The following is a 21285-nucleotide window of genomic DNA, read 5'->3' as shown; positions in this document are numbered from 1 at the left end:
TGCGTGCTCAACACAGCTTATAAAGAGGCACTGAGGCATTAATTTAATGAAAGTAAAACTTATATTCAGTGCTGAGACACGACTTCTTTAAATTGAATACAGAAAACTATCAAATGACAGGTTTACGTGTGTGCTGTAGGCTTAAGTGACGCTCGCTGTATTGCAATGCCTTAAATGACCTGGTTGCAGAGCATTTAGAAAAGGTAATCTGTTGAAACCAGCTTTGCTGCTGAAACCTCAGTGAAGTCAGATTATAGCCTCAGTTCCCCATTGCCCTGTATTGTGCATAAAGAGGCTGCAGATTTGATTTAAGATGGTATTTGGGCCCAAATTGTAGCTTTTATATTCTGCCTGAGCATATATGACCAATAAGATAATGGGTAATTAAGTGATGCATAATAAAATGATGCTCGTAGTGCCTTCAGATTTGAGATGGCTTGTCTAAGTTTAATGTTTAAATACTCCTCATGGTTTCATAGAATTAATGGCTTTATAATCTACAGGGGTAGACATAGGGTTTTTTTTTTGCAGTGACTCACATCTGTGGAAGCCAGAAAAAGTTGCAGATGTTTAGTATGCTGGAGAATTTGTGGCACGGGGAAATTAGTTGTATTCTCAAATGACAAGTCAGTTCAGTGTATCATGCTTTCAGATGAAGATGAGACAGAATTCTCATGTCTTGGAGAGAAAATGTAGACATACCAGCAAAGGATGACAAACTGTTGCTGAAAAGATAAGAGAAATCAGCTCTGTCTTAAAAAAAAATGTCCTCTGAAGAGGTAACTATAAACATTAATTCATCTGAATAATCTTCTAATTGTAAGAGTGAAGATATTGTTTAATTGTGTAAGAAGTGAAGCAGGTAAGTAAAACCAAACTTAAATTTAAATTTGTTTATTTATAAAAGGGGAAAACACAAGACCAAGACATTGGATTGTAAAAAGTTGTCCTCCTTTCTACTCCCGTTCTCTTGCAGGATTTAGTTAACATATTGCAAAAGGTTGTGATTGACCCAGATGGGGAAACAGAAATTAAGTGAAAACTAGATTTTTACCTTGAACTCTGAAACGTGAAAGTAAACAAGTAACATAACAAATGAAAGGCAGGCCATGCAAAAGAAATATTGGTTTGATACATGTGAAAACATTTGTTCCTAAAATGTGATTTTTTAGTGTGACATTGCATAAGTAACAGAGAGTTCAATAGAGATTGTGCAAAATGTGTCACAATGACAGATAGAGGTTAACTCGGCATTTTCAAAGGCGTGTGTTCAGACCAAAACTCCTTATTCACTTCAAAATACAAAGTTTCTAGATGTTATTTCATTATATATGCATCACCTCCTAACAATTAATAAGCTGTGAGGTTCCTAACTGCTTGCTTTAATAGGAATGTGGAGAGTTAATACACTTTTGCAGCTCTACTGGTAAACTGTTCAATAGCCTCTGTTGTACTTATGTTCCATTTGTGTCATGTATACTGTAATCTCACAAATTCTGAGGAGTTTTTTTTTTAACCCAAATTCATATTTTTAATGCATTCTTTTTCTCTTCAAAGATAAAAGTAGTTAATAATCTCTCCTCAATATTAAAATATCGTAACAAATGAAGCTTCATTCAAACTCCTTTTATTTTGCCTTTACAACTGAAGACTGCAGTGAAAGGGAGTCCATCTTTCCTGTTCTTCAAAACTGTGCTTAGACCATTCTGGAGCAATATGAAAGACTTGCCAAGTCAAACTAATTTTACGTCATAGTCACCAAGTTGCTTTTTCCTAGGAGTAGGACTTACCTTGCATGGTATTTCACAATCACAGTCTATCTTCACATATATGGGAGTTCCAGCAGTACCAAAACTGCATACACTGTTGAGTAAATATAATAAATGGATCATAATAAAAATGTTACACTAAAAATTAACATATTGTTAGCAAGTGAAATGAAATAATTTTAGATGTAAAAGGAGTACTTTTTACTTGTGTTTGAGACCTTTTCTTCATGAGCCCCAAACTGCTACCTGTTTTGTAGATCAAAACCTGTTTGGAAAGAAAAGAAAAAGTTCTATTAAATGGAAGTTAGATAGCAGGAATAGTCAGATGAGGAATTTTCTAATCTGTGCTCTGCTAATTTTTATAGGGACCAAGCAGTTACATTTGTGACACAGCAAGACTTGGGTCTACCTGCGTGTCCTTCTTGGAGACACTGTTGTAGAAACAGTGAAGGTATTTTGAGATGAAATTTGAAACAGGTTCATGGTATCATAGAAGAAATACAGAACCATAATTTGGAAGGATTTTGAGGTGGTTGAACCAGGTCAGCTATGACTTTGTGCAGCTACTGCTTGAAGCCTCTGTAGTTTCTGTAACATCCCTGCAGGCAGCTCCAGGCTTTCCCCTTAGCCTCCTCTTTGCCAGACTAAAGAGGCCCCCAAGCTCTTACACATCATGAGTTGTGGGAATATGACCATTTTGATAGTTCTGCCCTGTTTTTCAGTGTCCTTCATCCAGGACATAAGGAACCAGACATAGAATTGTGGGAGACACAAATCCTTGCAAGCATCAAGCAGAGCCTCGATGTGCTGGTCACGCTGCTAATGCAGCCAATGTACAGTTTGCTTTGTTTACTTTGGGAACATGCTGCTGCCTCATGTTTTATTTGGCATCCCCTGTAACCTCTGGGTCTTTACAACAGTGTGTTCCCAACCTGCACTGGTGCTTGGGGTTATTCTGCCATAGCTGCAGAACTTGACACTTACCCCTGTTGAACTTGAGGAGGTTTCTGTTGATCCAGTCCCCGGGTTGCTGGAAAGTGCCTCTGGACTCCCCTTTGGTATGTCAGATGTTCCTCCAAATTCAGTGTTGTTTGCAAAGATTACAAATGTGTATTTGCCTCTAGGCTATAATAGTGTCAAGCACAAACTGCATACTCAAATCTGCTGTTCAGCCAGTCTGAATAGGGCTGTCAGATTTATGTTGGACTTCTTGATAATAGTAAAGCAATGATGAACCCTCCATGACTGTGACTCCCGGAAAATTAAAGTTTAATTATTTATTATCTACAAAATACAAAAAACTATTTATTTATTAAGGATAGTTAAACTCTGTATACTTGAAAAATTGCCTAGGAGTGTTGGCTGATTACTACAAGTAACTGTGCCTTGTACTGACCACAGTTACAAGTAAACACAAGTTACTGCAAGTTAATGCAAGTGGATAGAGGATGGCAAACCTTTGTCTGTACACACCCAACAGACTTAATTCTGCAGAATCACACTGGGGATGAAAGACAGATTATGAGGTGTAGCCTAAATTGGATTTCAGCTCTGTCTGTGCCACATTACTTATTTAGCTGATGAGAAATGCATTCAGATTGACTTGCAGCAGCATTTAATGGGAAACCAAAGGGTCCAGATCTCCCAGTCATTCTGTGAAAGCCCTAGTGAGCTCCCACCCTGTCTACATGTTGTTGATGTAATCTTTTTGGATTTTAGTACAGCTTTCAGTGCTCTTCCTATGATGTGACCATATTCCTTTGCAGCTGAGCAGGGGAGAGTGCATACCTTGAGCCTTCTCTGACATGAAATGTGATGAACCAGAGCAGTACTTACAAGCTCTCCCGAGTCCCACGCTTTAGTCATACCTGCAGTTTGTCTGTCGTCGGCCATATCTGTATTAATTAGAGAGGTAAAAGACTACCCAAATTAGGTTCATTTATCCCAACAAGTTGTGGTTTTACTTGTGTAATAGTACTAATTTATTTTTTCAGCTTCGGTAATAAATTTTTGGCAACCTGGAGGAAAAGGAAGTTTTTCCAAGATAGATTAATCTATCCTTGCAAAGTTACTTGGTAGCATCTTGCAGTTTTTATCCTTCTAGAGCACCTATGGTGTTGATCTGTAGGACAATCAAAAGTTCTGCTCAACCAGATCAGGAGATAGTTCCTTTTGACAGAGCCATTTAATACTTCTCTAGTGAGACATAACTGGACTGTTTTGCAGGAGATTATCACAGAAGGCAAACTTCAGGATGAAAGGATGGTGGTGAGCCGATGTGTGTCCTGGGATATTTTAGATTTTTCAGCACTAGTAGTTTTTAGTTCCCTCTCTCTGAGCTTTCTGTACCCATTTCTGTGGAGGAGTCTGGCTCTGGTTACACATGGAAGTGCTGACGCAGAGTTGAAGAGTGCTTAGTCTGAGAAGGTCTGATACCTAGATGAGATACAGAAGGAGCTAAGTGTGTCCTTGTGCTGGATTTATAAAAGATTTGAAGTATCAACAGTAACCAAACTAATATTCATTGTGCCCAGTTTGGTTCAAAGGGACCTGAGGAAGGAGAAATATACTTTTTGTATCTTGCTCTTATAGCTGAATTACCATTTTTCCTGATAAATACTGCTTTAAGGATCAATTGCTTACTGTATTAGTTAATAACATTCAATAACATTCTATAGTATGGTTTTATGTGTTAATAAAATGGAGAGGAAGAATATTTCACCTGATAATGTACTTTCAAATTTTTATTCTTATATGCAGCTTCTGGGAGTAAATAGGATATGTCCAGCAACAAAGCTGCTTTGCTCTGTGCCTGCTGATACAGAAACATCCTTTTCTTTTATTCATTTCATTAAAATATCAGCATATCTACAGTAGTTAAAATTGACACCTTTTGGCTTGTGCATGATCCACACATTTACTCCATGAAATATCTCTGAGCTTTACCCCATAATGTGTGACAACTTCTGAGCTATTGTTTTCTTTATTTCCCCTTTCTTCCACTTTCAAAGGAATTATATGAGTGAACAAAAAGTTTTAGGAGAAAGAAAACAATCACAAAACTTACTAGGAGAGAGATTGTTTCCTCAACTGTGGTCCTTTTGTGGCTGGCATCTGTGGGAGTTGTATCTGCTGAACAAGAGGAATTTCCTTGGTATAAACACTATAAATAAAAAGAGGATATAGAAAGGACTGTGCTGTTCCTTAATGTTGGTGCAAGATGCAAGTGGAGGATGGCCTAGGGCACTGTTGAAGTTTTATTGACAGACCATTGCAAAGATATTTAGTGCCTTGTGATTATTTACCAGTCCATAAATAAGTGCACTCAGTTATGCCAAAGGCTGCAACATCCTTATTTACATGCAGGGGCTGGTCAGGAATTGCCTCAAAAACAATGCTGGGTTTTGACTTCTGTTCTTTGAAGTATCACTGCTTCTTTAGTTCCTATTGGAAAAAGGACTGGCAGCTGATCAGTAGCTCAGTCCTCCTAAGAGTCTGTATAAAATAAATACCATGAATATCCTGGAATATTGCAGGATTCTTTATAGATGCCTGGTTAGGGGCAGACTGCATTTTGCATATGCTCTGAATTTTAGGTGCTGGTTTCCAATGTGGCATTCAGAAACATGAGCCAAGAGTTCTGGCTGTGTAAATAAAAAGTGCTCGGAGAGTCCAGAATAGGATGAACTACCAAGCTCAGCAGGAAATCACCCTTAATTAATATGCATGCCATTTTCTGATCAGCATGATTTCTGCCTTAAGCCCAGGGCTTGAAATTTTTTCTTAGAGCTGGATGCCTGCATGTTTTCTAAGAAAGTTTGAAACCTTTTTCATTTCAAATGCAAATGTAGGAAGAGGCACAAGTGGATTACCAACTTTGCCTTCATTGGGACAGGCACACGTTTATGGAGGAGGGCGCTCCAGAAGTCCAAGCTTTTCCTCTGCCTGAAGTTGAAGCTGTACCCTCAAACTGACCAGGATGTAACACCCAATAGTGATATGTGTTCATAGTGTGTTAGATAAGGCATATTTTTTAAAGGTGAAGTTACAACACTTTTTTTTCCTGTGACTACTCATTTGTTTTATGCAATGACTGTTTAATTTAGAATTATAGAATTGGTTGCGTTGGAAGGGACATCAAAGGTTATCTAGTTCCAAGCCCTGTGCCATGGGCAGGGATACTTTTCACTAGAACAGGTTGCTCAAGCCCCGTCCAATATAAAATATGTCTCAAAAGTAGAAGTAAGAGGTGTTTCAGTCCTCACATGAAAAATACAAAAATCTGACTTGAGTATGTTTTGGAGAAATTTTATTGAAATCCTTTCAGGTAGAGGATAGCATTTGGTTCATTTTTATGTTCACACTAATGTGCACAAGGCATTTTCACATTTTTGCCATGTGCTTTGTATTGGATTCTTTGATACAGGGCACATTGGAAGCAGGGCCTAGAAGAGCCATACACTCAGAGATACCAATAGTAGTATATGAATTTGGTTAATAAGCTGCCTGGGAGAACTAAGAGAGTTCTGCATTTGGGCTTAAACGAAATGCATGTGGAACTTGAAAGAAGGTAACATTTCTCCAGAATCTAGTGTCTGGTAAAAGAATCCATGGGAGGCAGGCTTCCTACAGTCTTCTCTGCATATAAACTTGATTTTTTTCCTCCCCTGTGATTTAAGGATCAGTCAAGATCTTCATGGTCATCAGAGGGATAAATGTCTCAGAGTACAGTGGACATTTTGAACTGGGGACATAGCATGTGTGACCGTATCGAGTTGACACAGATCCTTGCATCCCTTGTGAAATGTATCCCAAGGACTTGTTTGTACTTCCCATCTGCCCTTCATCCTTGAGACCTGCAGATTGTGTGCAGAACCTGACCCCTTTCAGTTTCTGTCAATATGACTCTTTACCTAGTCTGAGAGATGGTTATTAAGCAGTGAAAGCAAAGCACTCCTCCACTTTGCACACAGTCAGATCCTGCTTGTGGGGGTAGCAAATTACTTGCAGTTTAATCTAGTGAGTGGCATTTTGCAGAATTTTTTTTGTCTTTAAAAGATATATTTCTTTTTGAAAAGAAAAGAAGTCTTGCTTGCCTTTTTTATTGAGCTTCATGTAAATATATATCTCTTGGGAGAATTCACTTGTTTGGGATGTTGCTCAAGCACACTTGATTGAATGGGAGATTAATAGTTTACTTAAGAGTCCTGGGATTTAAGACAGAAAGAAGCCCTTTCTTTTGGAGATTTTTCCCCCTGATTTGTACTGTCAGATTTTTTTTCTCCAAAACCATATTTTCAGTGCATACCTATTGCATCATCTCACTCATTCAAATGTTCATCACAGTTTTTTGAAGTAATACTTGAGGACTGTAACATTCAGATTGTGATTTACCCAGCTGTGCCCATATACTGTAATGTGCTGCCTCAGAATATCAGGATCATGTTACTGCATTGTCCCTCTTGTATGAATTTTACTAAATAAAGCTCTTAAAGGCTGTGCAGAGGCTAATGATCACTTGTAACTACAGCAGTGCAGAATTCTGTTGAGGTTTTGGAAATCTTTATTTAAAATAGGGTTATATTGAGCAGTTTGTGCACCACTTTAATTTTGCCATCTGATTCTGCAGTTTTGTCAATCTTATGTGAAGACACATGTTGAATCCTTTTCCTTTAGAGAGGATCTGAACTGATCCTATCACTGCAGTGTTTTTATCAGTGCTCTGCATCCTGTGCATTCCTAGGTGAAAACAAATAACTGCACTAATAGGCAACTATTTATCACTAGAGGGATTAACCACAGTTGTCTGCTAATCTTAGTAATACCAGGTTTAAAGCCATACATGATATCTATAAAAGCAAACTAAAAACTCTAGAGTACATTTTGGCCCTAAAAGCTTATAGATGAATGATGCTGACAGTGTAGCCTTCAATTGGTGATATGTGGACACCACAATCTGCCTACAAAGTGCATATTGTGAATTTCAGACCATTTTAGTAATTTTTGCTGAACTGCTAAATTGAAGGATTGGTGGCATTTCACCACCCAAGAAGCAAGGATTTCCAAAATTGACTTAATTTCCTCTGTGTCCTTTGCTAACATTAGAGAATACTAAAAGCCTTTTTCTCCAAGGCATGAGAAGACTGTCACATGTCTATTGGCCCCTCTGTGGTCAAAGGGAACTTTTAAATTACAGGGCTTAACAGTAGTGTGTTTAGGTGGCAAGGTGCATTTTTATTTGATAGTCTTTCCCGCTCAGATTTTTCTCCTTGGTACAAAAATGCTTTGATGAAAGTAACATTAGGTAGAATAATACATGTAAGCAAGTACTTACAACCATAAGAGTGTTTAATTGTAAGACATTTGTAGATGAAAGGGTTTAGAGGCAACTAACCCTTTGCAACTAACCTGTTTCTAGGAAACTTTCACTGAAAACCTAATAATAACACAAATGGCAGGTCACTTCCATTAGGAACTTACTTGTACACACTCACCAAATTCAAACAGTATATTTTCAGAGTTAAAAACTTTCATGCATGGTTTGTAATTATCATGCAGCTTGTAATTAAAAGTAGGGACTTTTTGGGTAGTTTTGGGGAAAAATAAATAAAACCAAATTAAACGCAAATTTTTAAGTCCTCTGAGAACAGCATGAGTCATCATTGAGACTTTGTATCTAAGGAATATGTACCCTTTGGAACATCATTGTTAAATCCCCCAGTCTGACAAGATGCAGAGGCTGCAATTCAGCCTTCTGCTGGGATAGAGAACTGGGGGAAAACTGTATGTTTCCATAAAAAGATAGCTGCAGGGATGAGTGTAGTAGATCAGCTGGTTTAGGATATGTATCTTGTCAAGAAGGAAAATGGAACTTGCATGAGTGTTGTTGCATAACAGAATGCCTTATGTCTTTTTAATTAGGAGCTGCTAAGCTAATTTAATTGCTACCTTTCTTAATTTGTTTTATATTTGTTTTTCTACATTAAATGTAAAAGAATACAAAATGACCTTTATAATTATATCAGTGTAAATTCTACTTTCCTTGTTGAGATTTCACTGGACTGTTGTGTGAGCCCCCAGGCTTTTCAGTATCTGGTATCTGTTCCGTGTCGGACGTCAGAGCAAAGGGGGCTGTTTCAGCACCAAGACACTGTGGTAGCAGGTGCCACAGAGAAACTCAAGTTGATAGCTGGACCAGGAGAAAGCAGGTTGCTAGAGTGTTCTGATCAACCTTGAATTGAAAATGAGCTGCTTGAAGACCCAATAAACAAGACGGTTTCTTTGCCCAGAAAAGGACTAGGAAATTCCAGTTATTAACTTACAAAAATATTAGATCTCACACCAGGAGTACAAAAGCAGATTCCATAAATTATTTGTTTCAATTACATCTTCATTTAAGGTGCCGAGTTACCTTTAAAAATGTAGCACTAAACAAAACAAAAATATAGCACACAGACTATGTGTATGGAAACATCATTATGTTCTGTTATTGGATCTATAATAGTCTTTCCTTAAATCTTCACAGCTTTTCCTAGATTAGTCTCTATTTTCCACTGCTCAGATCCATTTTATTTTCTGTAGTAGATTGCTCTTTGGGTTCTAATCATATGTTATAGCTTTGAAGATTGGACTTAATTAAAACCAGCTACTCCAAAGTAAAGAACTGAAAGAGAATGTCAAAGACAAGATCTTTCTACTCAGATCCTTTCCAAAACTTCATTTGATTGAATTGCCCACAATTTAGTTAAAACAACAGTAAAAATACTGTCTTTTTACAGGTTTATTCCCTTTATTATCTCACTGTATGTCAGGACCTTAGAGTTTATGCAGATGTGTAAGACTACTCAGTTACCCATCAGGAAACAGTGACAGAATCAACCCTTAACTGTATATAGTGAGTGCCTATCCTACAGAGATTTAAGATACAAATCGATTCCCTGAACTTAAAGATTTTAGACTTGATTCAGTTAAAAGATGTTGAGGGATATGAATGAGGAGAAAACAACTAGTTGTAACTGAAATAGCATTCTTGTCTGACTGGATTTCTTGCATCCCGGACAGTTGATCCTCAGGCTGAGAGTCTGGTGGACCATTCAGTGTTGCTTCACTTGTCCCTTTTGGCTCAGTGTTATGCAAAAGTGGATGACCAACATCACCCCTGCAAGACTTGCAACATTTTGAAACCTCCCTGATAATTTGGCTATGGCAATGATTGTGGAAGGCAATAGAGGAGGCCAAGCAAACTCACTGTTACGTGTTAATGGTTTACACAGCCTCATCACATGGACTAATACCTTCACACAGAAAATGAAGTCATTGATGGCATCACGTAATACAGCCTCCTGTGCCAAGCTGGGTAACTTTGAAGCTGGATCGGGTCACTCAGAAGATTTTTTTTTATTTTATTTTATTTTTTTTTTATGGGGAGTGGGTTTGGTTTTTTTTTTTTCAATTTTGATTTTCCATTACAAATTTGAATATGAATTACAGTGTGAAATTTATTTTTCTGTATTAAATACACATATTTTATCACAATGTCAAGAGAATAAATCTAGAACTGATTTTGGCACTAAGAGATATACGGATAATATACACCGAGAATAGTCTCCATCTGCTGCTGAAGTCTCTCTCATTGCCAAGACTGGTTCTTGGGATTCCTTTCCCTTTGAAGATTTTTGTCAGTGAACATTTCTTTAACTTGCTGTCTACTGAGACTTCAGCTCCCTGTCCCCTACTCCCATTCTGTTGGCTCTGAGCAGGTTGAGCAGATTCTTACTATGTTTGCAGTTTTAGAAAAACCAGGCACCAAGTTTTCACTTTCGCTTTCTATTTGCCTAATAAGGAACTTGAAGTAGCAGTAGACTGAACAATCCTAAATGTTAGGAAAAAATGTATAACCCAAGCAACACCCCAAAGCAGAACCTCAGCAGTTTATTTTCAAGGTTAGTTTCGAGACTGCATACAAGTAAACTTGTTAGAACCTAGCCATCTGTATGCTATTAGGTGCATATTTGACAAAAAAGAAGGTAAATAAAAAAGCTGTCAAATGACTCTTGAACATTCAGACAGCTTAAAAGCTCTTTGTGTGGTAATGTTGGCACGGCTCCTAAGTGACCAGATGGAATTTTATTAACAGCCAACAGGACAAGGGCTGAGATTTTGTATCTTAACTTACTATTTTTGAAACGCTTGTAGAGGATGTGTCAGAAAGCTTGATGTACTTTCATACTACGCAAAATTACACATATACCTTCCCTTAATGCAAAGATGAAGACTGCTTTGGAGGTTGTCATTTCTGTGGGGTAGATAAGAAGAGAGTTATGAGATGTATGGTAATTTAGGTATCACTACCTTTTACTGTTTTTCAACGAGGTGTTTTTATATACACAATTTGTGATGATATTAAAAGAAGAACTTAGAAACAGGCTTTCTAACACAGATTTAAATAATGTATTTGATAAAAAAGAACAAAAAATACTTAAGAGACTTGATTTCTGATGTCAGTAACCACTGATAACAGTGATGTCAGATTTCCATGTAAGGATTCTGGTAAACTTATTAAGACCATGCAAATGTATGTGACTCCTCCTTTTCTGGCATCACCATGGGTTTGTTTAATGGCAGTAAGAAATACCTGAAAACTGAGAAATCTCCATTGTCTCCGGTAATCACAGAATAACGATTAATCCTGCAGAGAGCAGCTGAGGAACCTGAGGCTGTTCAGTCTGGAGAAAAGAATGGTTAAGAGAAGACCATATCACTCTCTACAGTTCCCTGATAGGAGGTTGTAGCAAGGGGGACATTGGCCTCTTCTCCCACGTAACTGGGACAAGACGAAGTTACCTCAGTGCTGGGGAAGCTCAGCTTGGATATTAGGAAAAAATTCTTCACTGAAAATCAGAAAAGGCTTTCCAAAGAAGTGATAAAGTCACCATTCCCAGAAGTGTTCAAAACATGAGTGGATATGGCATTTTCAATATGTTTTAGTGGACATGGTGGTGTTCAGTCAAAGGGTAGAGTCAATGATCTTGGAGGTCTTCTCCAGCACTAAAGAGCCCATGATTCTATGACCTTCAAACCAGACAGCTTTAAAAAAAAAAAAAGAAATTAAATCTGTAACACTCTGTGGACTCATGGTTTATCCTATTCCTGTCAGGTGCTTCCTTTCCATATTTAAGGTTTTCAGGGAATTCTTGATAGTAGAAAACAGCTGTGTAGTCAGAGATTAGTACTTCATAACATCTGACAGAAGAACACTGATGTGACATACAATTAGAGCTGGCAGTACCAATTTTGAACCTGGGTATCTTACCCAGACAAAATTCTCACTTTTGCTGGTGAAAGATGTGCCTGAGGGCTTTGTACGGAATCAAATCCTTGTTGTTCAGTAACTCAGACGGGTATAACTATAGTTATGACACCATGTACTTGTACAGTTGATATATACTTAATTGCAGAGGGAAGGACAAAGACCAGAACTGGAGTTTGTTGAGTCAAAGAATTTTTCTTAGTTCTGGAACGTTGTATCCTCAGATTTGTGTTACCTGGTTTTTGTTTGTTTGTTTGTTTTATTTTTAGGTTCAGTAAGGAAAAAAAAAGAGTAATTTTAACTTTTTAACTTTTTAACTTTAAATTTTTAACAAAAAAGCTAACAGTAGAGTAAGCTGGTTAAATTAATTAGGAATGTTTACTTCAAGTCTAAATTGTTGTCCCACATAACAGCCTACAAAAGCCCTCTTGGACTAACTTGTAGCATTACCTATGTGTTATTTTGTTGGTTAATAAGCCATATTTTGTATAGAACTTGGGAAAAAGTACAGAGGATTGGCAGCCTCGTTAAATTATGCCACAAAAGAAATTGGTGTTTTAATATAGTAAGGAAAATGATTTAATAAAAAATTAAAAAGCTCTTTAAGAAAGTGTTTTCCTCTTATTTGTTTATGTAATGTCTAGGATGGCATTTGTAGTCAGCTAACTTGAGTCACATTAGGATGAAGACTTTTAGAGCAGGTACAGTCAGAAAAGGTTAGACACGGTGGTGTAGGCAAAGATCATCTCAAAGAAAAGATAAAGCTGAAAAAGCTTGATACATTTAGCTTTAAATGTGCTGTTTCTAGACTGTACTGTTTCAGTAGTTTAATTTTCTTCTGTTTGTTTTCTAGCACCTGTTCTCTGTGCTTGCTGTCGTGACTTGACAAAGTGACTCTTGCTTGCTAGATTAAAAGTGCTCCAGGCAGAAATCATCTGGAGGAGCAGAAAAGGAAAAGAAGGAAGACAAAAGAACATAATAAGCTACATAAAATAAATTGAAAAACAGCCAGTAGAGAGATGCAAGCCCTGCTAGCTGCATGTGTGCGTGTGCATGTACATAGACACATGCAGACATGTAGCTCGTCTCTTCTGTACTGCTCTGTATGGTTATATGTAATACAGTACTGTAGGGAATGATAGATTGGGTTAGTATTAAGGCTACTCCTTTTTTTCCAAGATCCTCTTTCAGTCATTTTCTGACTCTTTGGGAATAACTATATTCTATTCCAACTGTCTGCTTTAGATTGTCCATTTAAATTTGCTTGATGAGTTTTTGCTTTAGCATGAACAAGAAACGGGTTTGGACTATTGTCTGAAGTAACAGAAGTCATTTAAGATACTGTTTTGGTCCTGTTGTTTTTCCCCCACTAAGTTTTTTTCATTCTGTGCATAGGGTGGGCAGGGTGGGCTTTCTTGATACCTCCCCATGATGTGCTGTGGTCCGCTTTATAGAAGTGCTGAGTGTAATCTGTACCTGCATTTGAAGACTCCTGAAGAATCCAAAGTGTGCAATAATTCTGGAACCTGAAAAATCTCCTTTTGAAAACCCCACTTCCCACACCCTATATTTGCAGTTCTCCCATTCACTTACACAATGCATTGTTTCCCTAGTACTTTATAAATACCTCCTGAAAGCAATCACGTTCATATCTTTGAAGCATGATGACATAATGTAATGATAGTAACTTAAGAATTGCCAGTGAGAAATGATCCTTCATCTTTTAGTAGTACCTGGTAAATAAAAGGAGAACCACTTGCCAAGAAGTAGGATATTAAAAGACATTGAGCTGTTCTTTGACAGAACATTTGTCCTGAAAGAGAGAGGTGTCCCTTGGATAAAACAGTATTCTTCATGTGTACATCTTGGCATGCACTGTATTGTATGGTAAATATTTTACATGGTGAAGTATACGTGGGTTGATTTAATTCTGGAACTTCGTGTGTTTAAAACCATTTTGATAATATGACTCAGTGAAGATCAGGCACCTGGAGAAAAAAAGCTATATGAAAATACGATGTGCAAATGCAGTCTTGTCAATTAAATTTTAATTCTTTACAAAATGGTAGCCATCTTGATTTTTTTTTTTCAACTACTGCTAGTAATAGAGTTCCAGAAAACATGTTTCCATAAACTGAGAACAAAATTATTTGAAATAATTACTTTTTCTGTCATTAGCTTTTTTAAAATGAATTTTATCCACTACAGACTCCCTTTATCAAGCAATTTTCTATTAAATAAAAAAAATGTGTTTCATTCTTCTTCCAGGACTGGTTTCAAGCAAAATCTTTCAGGGCATTTTGTAAAGCAGTAGAGTTATCTTGATTTCACTGAAGTTTGATCAGTTTCTTTAGACCTTTGGAATGATCTGGAAGATAATTCCAGAGTTGCAGTGTTTAATTATGAAGTATAAAGATGCCTAAATCTGTACCATGTTTTCCCAGGGAAGAGAAAAAAAAATCTTCTAAGGTTCTGCAAAATCTTCGGAAATGTTATAGTCTAGCCTTTGCAAGTCATGATTTAACTAATAGAGGATCATTAATGTGCAGAAACCAATTACAGCAGCTACAGATCCATATAGCTTGGCATAGTGAAAATGTTTTTTATATTAGAATCTATTGTTTATCTGCAGCTATAGTAAAAACAGTACATGAAATTATTTTTAAAGGTATCAGATGTCCTCCAAGGGGGGGAAAAAAGCAAACAGAAAACTTGCATTGGCAAGAGATTCAAAGGGTACTGTCTGCTAGTTGATGCCACTTTTTTTAGGTTTCTATCTTGATTTTTAATACAGATTGACTAAGTAGATGTTAGTGTGTATAGGCTGATAATTACAAAGACTAATTAGGTAGGTTAGTGCTCAGGTGGCAGTGAGTCTTGGTGCATCAATATTTTCAGGTAATAAAAATGAAGCCCCATGTCAGAACAACAGATGCAGAAGCAAGTGGATAAATGAAAGAGTAACAAGTCTCTAAGACCAGATGGCATATAGCTAAGATTCAGAAAGTGTTTAAGAATGAAGCAGCTGAACTGCTGTCAAAAATAGACACTCTCATTAAAATTAGTTACTATGCTAGAAAAGTAGAGCAAATGTACCTAAGTAAAAAACAGATTGCAGAAGCAGCCCTGCTGTTAATGATCCATCATTATATCCCTGGAACTAGAAAATTTGTTGGGAAAAAGGCATTAACCCACCTCAATGAACATGGTAGGACTTCGGTTTTTAAAACCGGGCTTTTGGTTTTAAAACAAAGTTGTTTCCTGATTAAGATGTTGGTCTTCTCCAGAACCTGCACCAGGTCTTCTAGCATTACTAATCTGATTCTTCACTGGTTGCCCTCTGACAGCATATAGGTACTTCCTGATTAGATACCAGGTTTAAAAATTTAGTGGATGGGCCAGGAGCACAGGGTTGTCTCTAATGATGGGTTTGGGTGGTTTGGCAGAAAATACTGTAGGCTTGGGAGCACTTGAGGCTTTGAGGGGATGGAGTATTTTTTGGCAATGGGCTGAATGTGAGAGCAAGATTCTCCTGTCTTCAGTAAACTGTATTTAAAGTATTTTGCATGTCAATGTGAATATTTGTATTGGGACTAGGTATCTTCTGAAAAATTATCCCAGAGGATGTGTCTCAGTTTATATAGGTTCAAAAAGAACCCATGCTGTACAATTCTGCCAGCTTATTCAATGTCCTGGGAGCTAAAGGGCTCTCATAAGTTTGCACCAGTCTTCTGTTTTCTTTGGGGAAGCGGTATCTGGGGTTATTAAAGACCAAAGTTGTGCTACAGATCTCACCAGCTGCTGGGCTTTCTGCTACAAAAGGTAATTCAGGCCAAATACATAAATCTCACCCAAATGGATTATGTGTCGATCTTTGTGTCTGGTTCTCAAATAATATTGCATCAGAATACACTTCTCATCAAAAACGACTGTGGTGAGCCTGGGGTGGATTGCTCCGATGGGTTAGTTTGGACTGAAATTCTAGTAAGTTCAAGTCTGTACAAGAAAATGAAGTAGTTTCTGCAGTCTAGCCTGTGTGCATGTACACACTTACATTTTTAAGAGATTTATGCTATTATAACACAAGGAGACCCATAAAAGGCACCATTCCTTCTCAGTTTGATGTCTCATTGTTTCCTGAGAGGCAGTGGAACAGACTCAAAAGGCTCTGATGTTAATACATCCACTGTTCCTGTAATAGTAGAACTGCTCAAATTTCTTTTTTTTTTTGTCTGATCAGCATGTTTCAGTATGTCCCATTTCAATATCTATTAATTTTTAATTCCTTATCTATTAAGTTGCATGTATATTGTAATAGTCTAATAACAACACATCTACATCTATGAAGTGTCAATCAAAAGATACAATCAAGGTTAATGATACGTTCAAAATCCTAATTTTGTAGAGGAAAATATCTATACTGCATAAAATGTTATAAGATACATGAAAAACAGTCTAGACAAAAGCTGACCATCTAAGTACTCAGCTAAGACATTTTAAATACTTTATTAAGTATCAGTCTTGGAATAGGGCTTTTCCTGTGATTTGGGTAAAGATGCAGTGGACCCAAAGCAAAATTGACAAGTTGTTTTTTAACTCAGAAGCTGCATTACTAGAATAGTTAGAATTAATAGAAAGACTATTGGCTACCTTTTCAAACTTCTTGCAGTCTACCCAATACTTCTGTGGCCCTGACCCTAAACAAAGTTGATCAACTACCAGATTTTTACTAGATGAAAGAACAGTTCTTTTGTATAAAACAATTCAGTGACTGCAAGTAGGAATGAGTCACAGAAAAGCTCCTAGAAAAAAGAGTACAGTGAAGTGAAATGGAATATTAAAACATTCACTAATGTTAGTTTCTGACTAATTTTCTCCATAAAAATGCCTGCACAAGAGATAGCAAAAGGCTGCAAGAGATAGTAGTAATACTGTGCTACCAAAAAGTAATGTGGGCAATCAAAGCGTTTAAACCACCTCATTTTTTATGATTGTTTGTGCAGGAGTAGTTATTGGGGGAAAAAAATGTAACCGTAGGTGGAATGGGACAGACAGGTCTGACAGCTCTTGGCAGACTCCACTTGCTAACTTACCAGTTTGTAACATTAGGATTAAGGTGTGTGGGATTCAGAGCTTTTTGTCCAAATAAGATAACTAACTTTTCTGAAGCAATACAGTAATCCAAATATGAGAGACTACATGTGCTTAGGGTCATCAACAAAATAATTGATACTTCTGTTGAACGTCAGACTTCATGCCACACATATTCACAACATGATGCCGCACTGTTGACCAGCTGTACCACAGGGAACATTACTAGCCAATTTTTACCTCTACCATCCTAATCTTGTGCCCTTGGATCTTCCTAATGTGAGTTTCACATGACTTGCATGTTGAGACAATGTACCAACTCACGTTATCTCTGATACTCAGCCAGAAAGATCCCTTATCTTGCTTTCATTTGATGGGGTTTTATTGCTGAGAATCTGATCAGCCTATGCAGCAGCAGGCCTATTGGAAACAGCTTCTATAGGAGGAGAGGGGGAGACACCAAAGTGAGCAGGAGATGATCACAAGAAAACAACAGGGGTTTTGTATTTGGTAAAGAAGATTTGAAGCTTCTTCCCTGAACAATGGGTTTAGGGCAGCTGTGGAACAGCAGGAGGCAGAAAGCCTTGTGTGATTATATGGTGAGAGCTCTCTGGAACACTACAGCACTTCTCCCTGAATATCCCTGTCAGTGTCATCTCAGACTGTAACAATTTATTTTTTTCAGGACAACGAAAGAAAAAAAGTATTAAAAAGAGAACAGAACCTCTGAATCTATTGAAGATCTGTTCACCCACGTCCAAGATTCTTGGGTTTCAAAAGTAACTGTCTCTTTCAAGGTATCAACTGAGTTTAGAATGGAGACGGACTAGGACAGAAAGAACCAAAGTAAACAAATATGTTTTTTTCTTGAAGGATGGTTTCTTCCGTCTGTGCTCTTGGCCTTGTGACGTTGTGTCAAGAGATCTGTTGTTTCTACAGTATTCCTATTATGTTTTCTTTAGTACAGAGGCATTAAGTGTCAAGCTGCAAGAAGTTTAGAGTTGTAGGCTTATTAGAAAATCAAGGATTATTGTAATTTATTTTGGAAGCATGCTTTATGCATATGGTTTCTAAATTAATCTCTACTGTTATGTTACTTTAAAAATACAGCATCCAAGTATACCTAGTGGAAGGGCAGTTTGGCACACAGTGCAACATTGCTTCATAAGATATTTTATAGTAGAATGGCCGCAAGTACCATTGTCACAAGTACTTGAAGTGTCTCTAAAGCTTCAGTTAAATGTCCGTGTACGTCAATGGGATTTGCACATGCTTAGTACCATGAAAAATAGAGTTCTTTGTTCTAGAAAATGAAATATTTGGATAGTCACGCTTGAACAGTTTTTCCCAAGTGCCTAATTTTGCATATCATCAGTAACTGTGTAGTATTAAAATAGTGGACTTTCCCCAGCGAAACTTTACATGGCACTAAGCAGAAAGGGGTGGTAGGAAAATAGACTTGTGAGACTTTCAACTATTGGATGTTCCAATGTGGCATGGAGTGAAAGAAATAATAAGTATTTTATATAAAGCACTCATCTCTACACAGAAAAATTAAATAATAAGTGGGATCTGGTGACTTACTGATCACAAGTGAAGTAGAAGAGGCTGTAAGAGACTAATAAAATCTGGGTGTGCTCTCTGTCAATAATCTGCAAAATCTGGTGTGACAGTGAATTTCTTATCTTTGTATTTTCTTCTTCCCCAGATTGTAGGAAACCTTGCTTTTCACATATATAGTGAATATGTATATATAGAGTCTTCTTATTGTAAATGTTGCTATAACTTCAAAGTTAAGTGTGTGACTGTACAAGGAGATGAGATGTCTGTAAGGAAGGAAGAGAATTAGTGCTAGGTTAGCAGAAAACTGAAGAGAAGAATATGAGAAGGAGGCCGGTGAAGAAGGTATTAGAGGAGAAGTGTACAATGTTTAATTGTAGTACTGGGTCTGGTCATTGAGTACACTACACCTGTGTTTTTTGACAAATTCTAGTAGTATATCCTGAATAGTGTGTTTAAGCAATGAGACAAAGAACAGTGCATGTCCCACTTTACTGTTGGCTAAATGTGATTCAAGAAAAGTGCTGCAGTAAGCCTACTAGCGAGTAATGTGAGTATGAGGGGAAATAAAATTTAGGATTTTTTTCCCTCATAGTTTGTTTCAGGAGATGACAGTTCAGCACAGTGAGGAGGTATTAGGGAGGAAGGTTTTTAAGATCTTGAGGAGCCACAGCCAAGTGTGGTTACCCAAAAGGCTTTTGCAGAGTTGCCAGTGTGCTGCTGGCTGTCTGAATTTAGGAGTACTGACACTCCTGGCTATAATGTTGCTAAGAATGTGTTCATTACTGAATAGACAAAATGACTGCCTGATCATAGAAACATATAAGCAATTTCATATAAAAATACTGAGCACTTAAAAAAGTATCTCACCTTTATCTGTAAGTAATAATGAACTACAAAAGCATATGCTAATAAAAATTGGATGTGGAACAAAAGCCACAGCTTTGGCTGAGAAGCAAAGCAGCTCCAGGAGTGAGATTCCACCCTCTTCATGGGATGCCTGCTGGGTCTTCGCTCTTTTCCTTTGCACCTTCCCATACGTAGGCAAGTGAAGAGCAGGCAAAGCACAGCAGGTGCCAGCTCACCTGTCAAGGAGGCTTCCTACGCTGGTGGGAAGCTCTAAGGCAGCACTGGCTCAGAAGATGCCAGTGATGCATTGAAAAGAAACTGCACCTATGGCTGTGTTGGGCTTGGGTCAAGGCTCTTGATAAGCCACTGGGAACAAGAGACAGTGAGACATTATTTAACATTATTTGTTTTGAGTAACACTTTCTGCTTGCTGTCAGAGTTGGCATGGAAACTGAATCAGCACTCATTTTTAAAAGAATAGTCCATTCAGAGTGAGGTTAGTCATCAGTGGGCTTACCAGAAGCTCAGGCTGTAGCTGCCAGCACTTAAACCTTGCTCATGAAGGTATAGAATCCTCAGAGTGGTAACAGTCATACTACCCCAACCTTTACTGGGCAAATAGATGTCTTTTGAGAATGATGTAACCTCATTTGCATTTGGGTGGTGGTGGTTTGTTTTTTTTTAAAGAGGGAAGAGTTAATTATCTGAAATCCACAGCAGAACTTTCTTGCTTCAAGAAGATGCCATCTGTTTTTATGGATCAGTTGAACTTAAAGAGTTAACACAATTCGTATAAACAATGATGCTTGTAACACTGCAGTGGAAAGCAGCATAATTCTTAAAAGGCTCTAAGCTTAGCACTACGCATCTGTGAATAGTCAAGATGGAAGCCTACACAGCATGCAGAAATTGGCATTTTCAATTACTTTGCCTCTATTGATGAAAAAGAACAAGATATGCTTATTTCTATTCTATTTTATTCCCACACACAAAAGGAGAAGCAAAGAAACGGCTGCTATTTTTCTGTACCAGCGAGGCTGAGAAAATGCTGATGGATAAATTGCTGTTCAGTGGCATTTCCTAAAGCACATGCTGTGTCCTGTTCTCAGATGCAAAATTATATATATATATATATATATATATATGAATTTGAAAAGTTTCTTTTAATCTGTAACCTTTGACTCCTGGCTTTTTGTATCCTCAGAACACAGACCATGCATGTCTTCTTCATTGATACAGGAACTGTTTACTTTACACTGACTATTTACATTCAAGACTATAATGCTGTTACCAAATTGATGAGGACACTGATCTGTTTTTCTTTTGTGTTTATCAAGCAGATAATTTAAGTGAAGCCCTGAAAAAGCTGAAGATAACATCCACTGATAGCACAGCAGATAGCTTGGAGGGATGCTTGGATTGTCTGCTTCAAGCTCTGGCACAAAACAGTAAGTTGTATGGACCTTTCAAATTTTAAATCATATGAGATCAGTGAATTAAAATGTGGCAGAAAGACTGACTCAAGCAGTAGGCTGCTAGATTAGCTCTATTGAGTTTTGGGGGTTTTTAACCCGTATGTCTTCAACATTCCAGTAGCAATGGAGACAGTGACAGGTAAATACCTGAATACTTGGAACAGCTGTAGTCCATTTCTTTTTCTGAGATGAAGTAGAGCACTTATTTTTTAAATTGATCATTCAAGAAAAA

General features: G+C 37.5%; 1 protein-coding gene across 3 annotated transcripts in view; it reads left to right on the top strand.

Moving 5' to 3' along the window:
- The window catches only part of RAP1GDS1 (Rap1 GTPase-GDP dissociation stimulator 1), an 89946-nt gene that overhangs the window by 10830 nt on the left and 57831 nt on the right, over positions 1-21285 (top strand). For 2 of the 3 annotated variants that reach the window (XM_014263175.2, XM_014263172.2), the window contains exon 2: positions 20916-21026. In XM_014263175.2, the coding sequence (XP_014118650.1) occupies positions 20916-21026 (111 nt within the window). The remainder of the gene's footprint in view (positions 1-20915; positions 21027-21285) is intronic. The other variant, XM_014263173.2, reaches the window with a different exon arrangement.

This window comes from Pseudopodoces humilis, chromosome 6 (genome assembly GCF_049639895.1).
Source record: "Pseudopodoces humilis isolate 2021_Gansu_Grassland_sample_001 chromosome 6, ASM4963989v1, whole genome shotgun sequence".
NCBI lineage: Eukaryota > Metazoa > Chordata > Aves > Passeriformes > Paridae > Pseudopodoces > Pseudopodoces humilis.
Note: the sequence above shows the minus strand (reverse complement) of the source record. Positions and strands in the feature narration are given on the sequence as shown.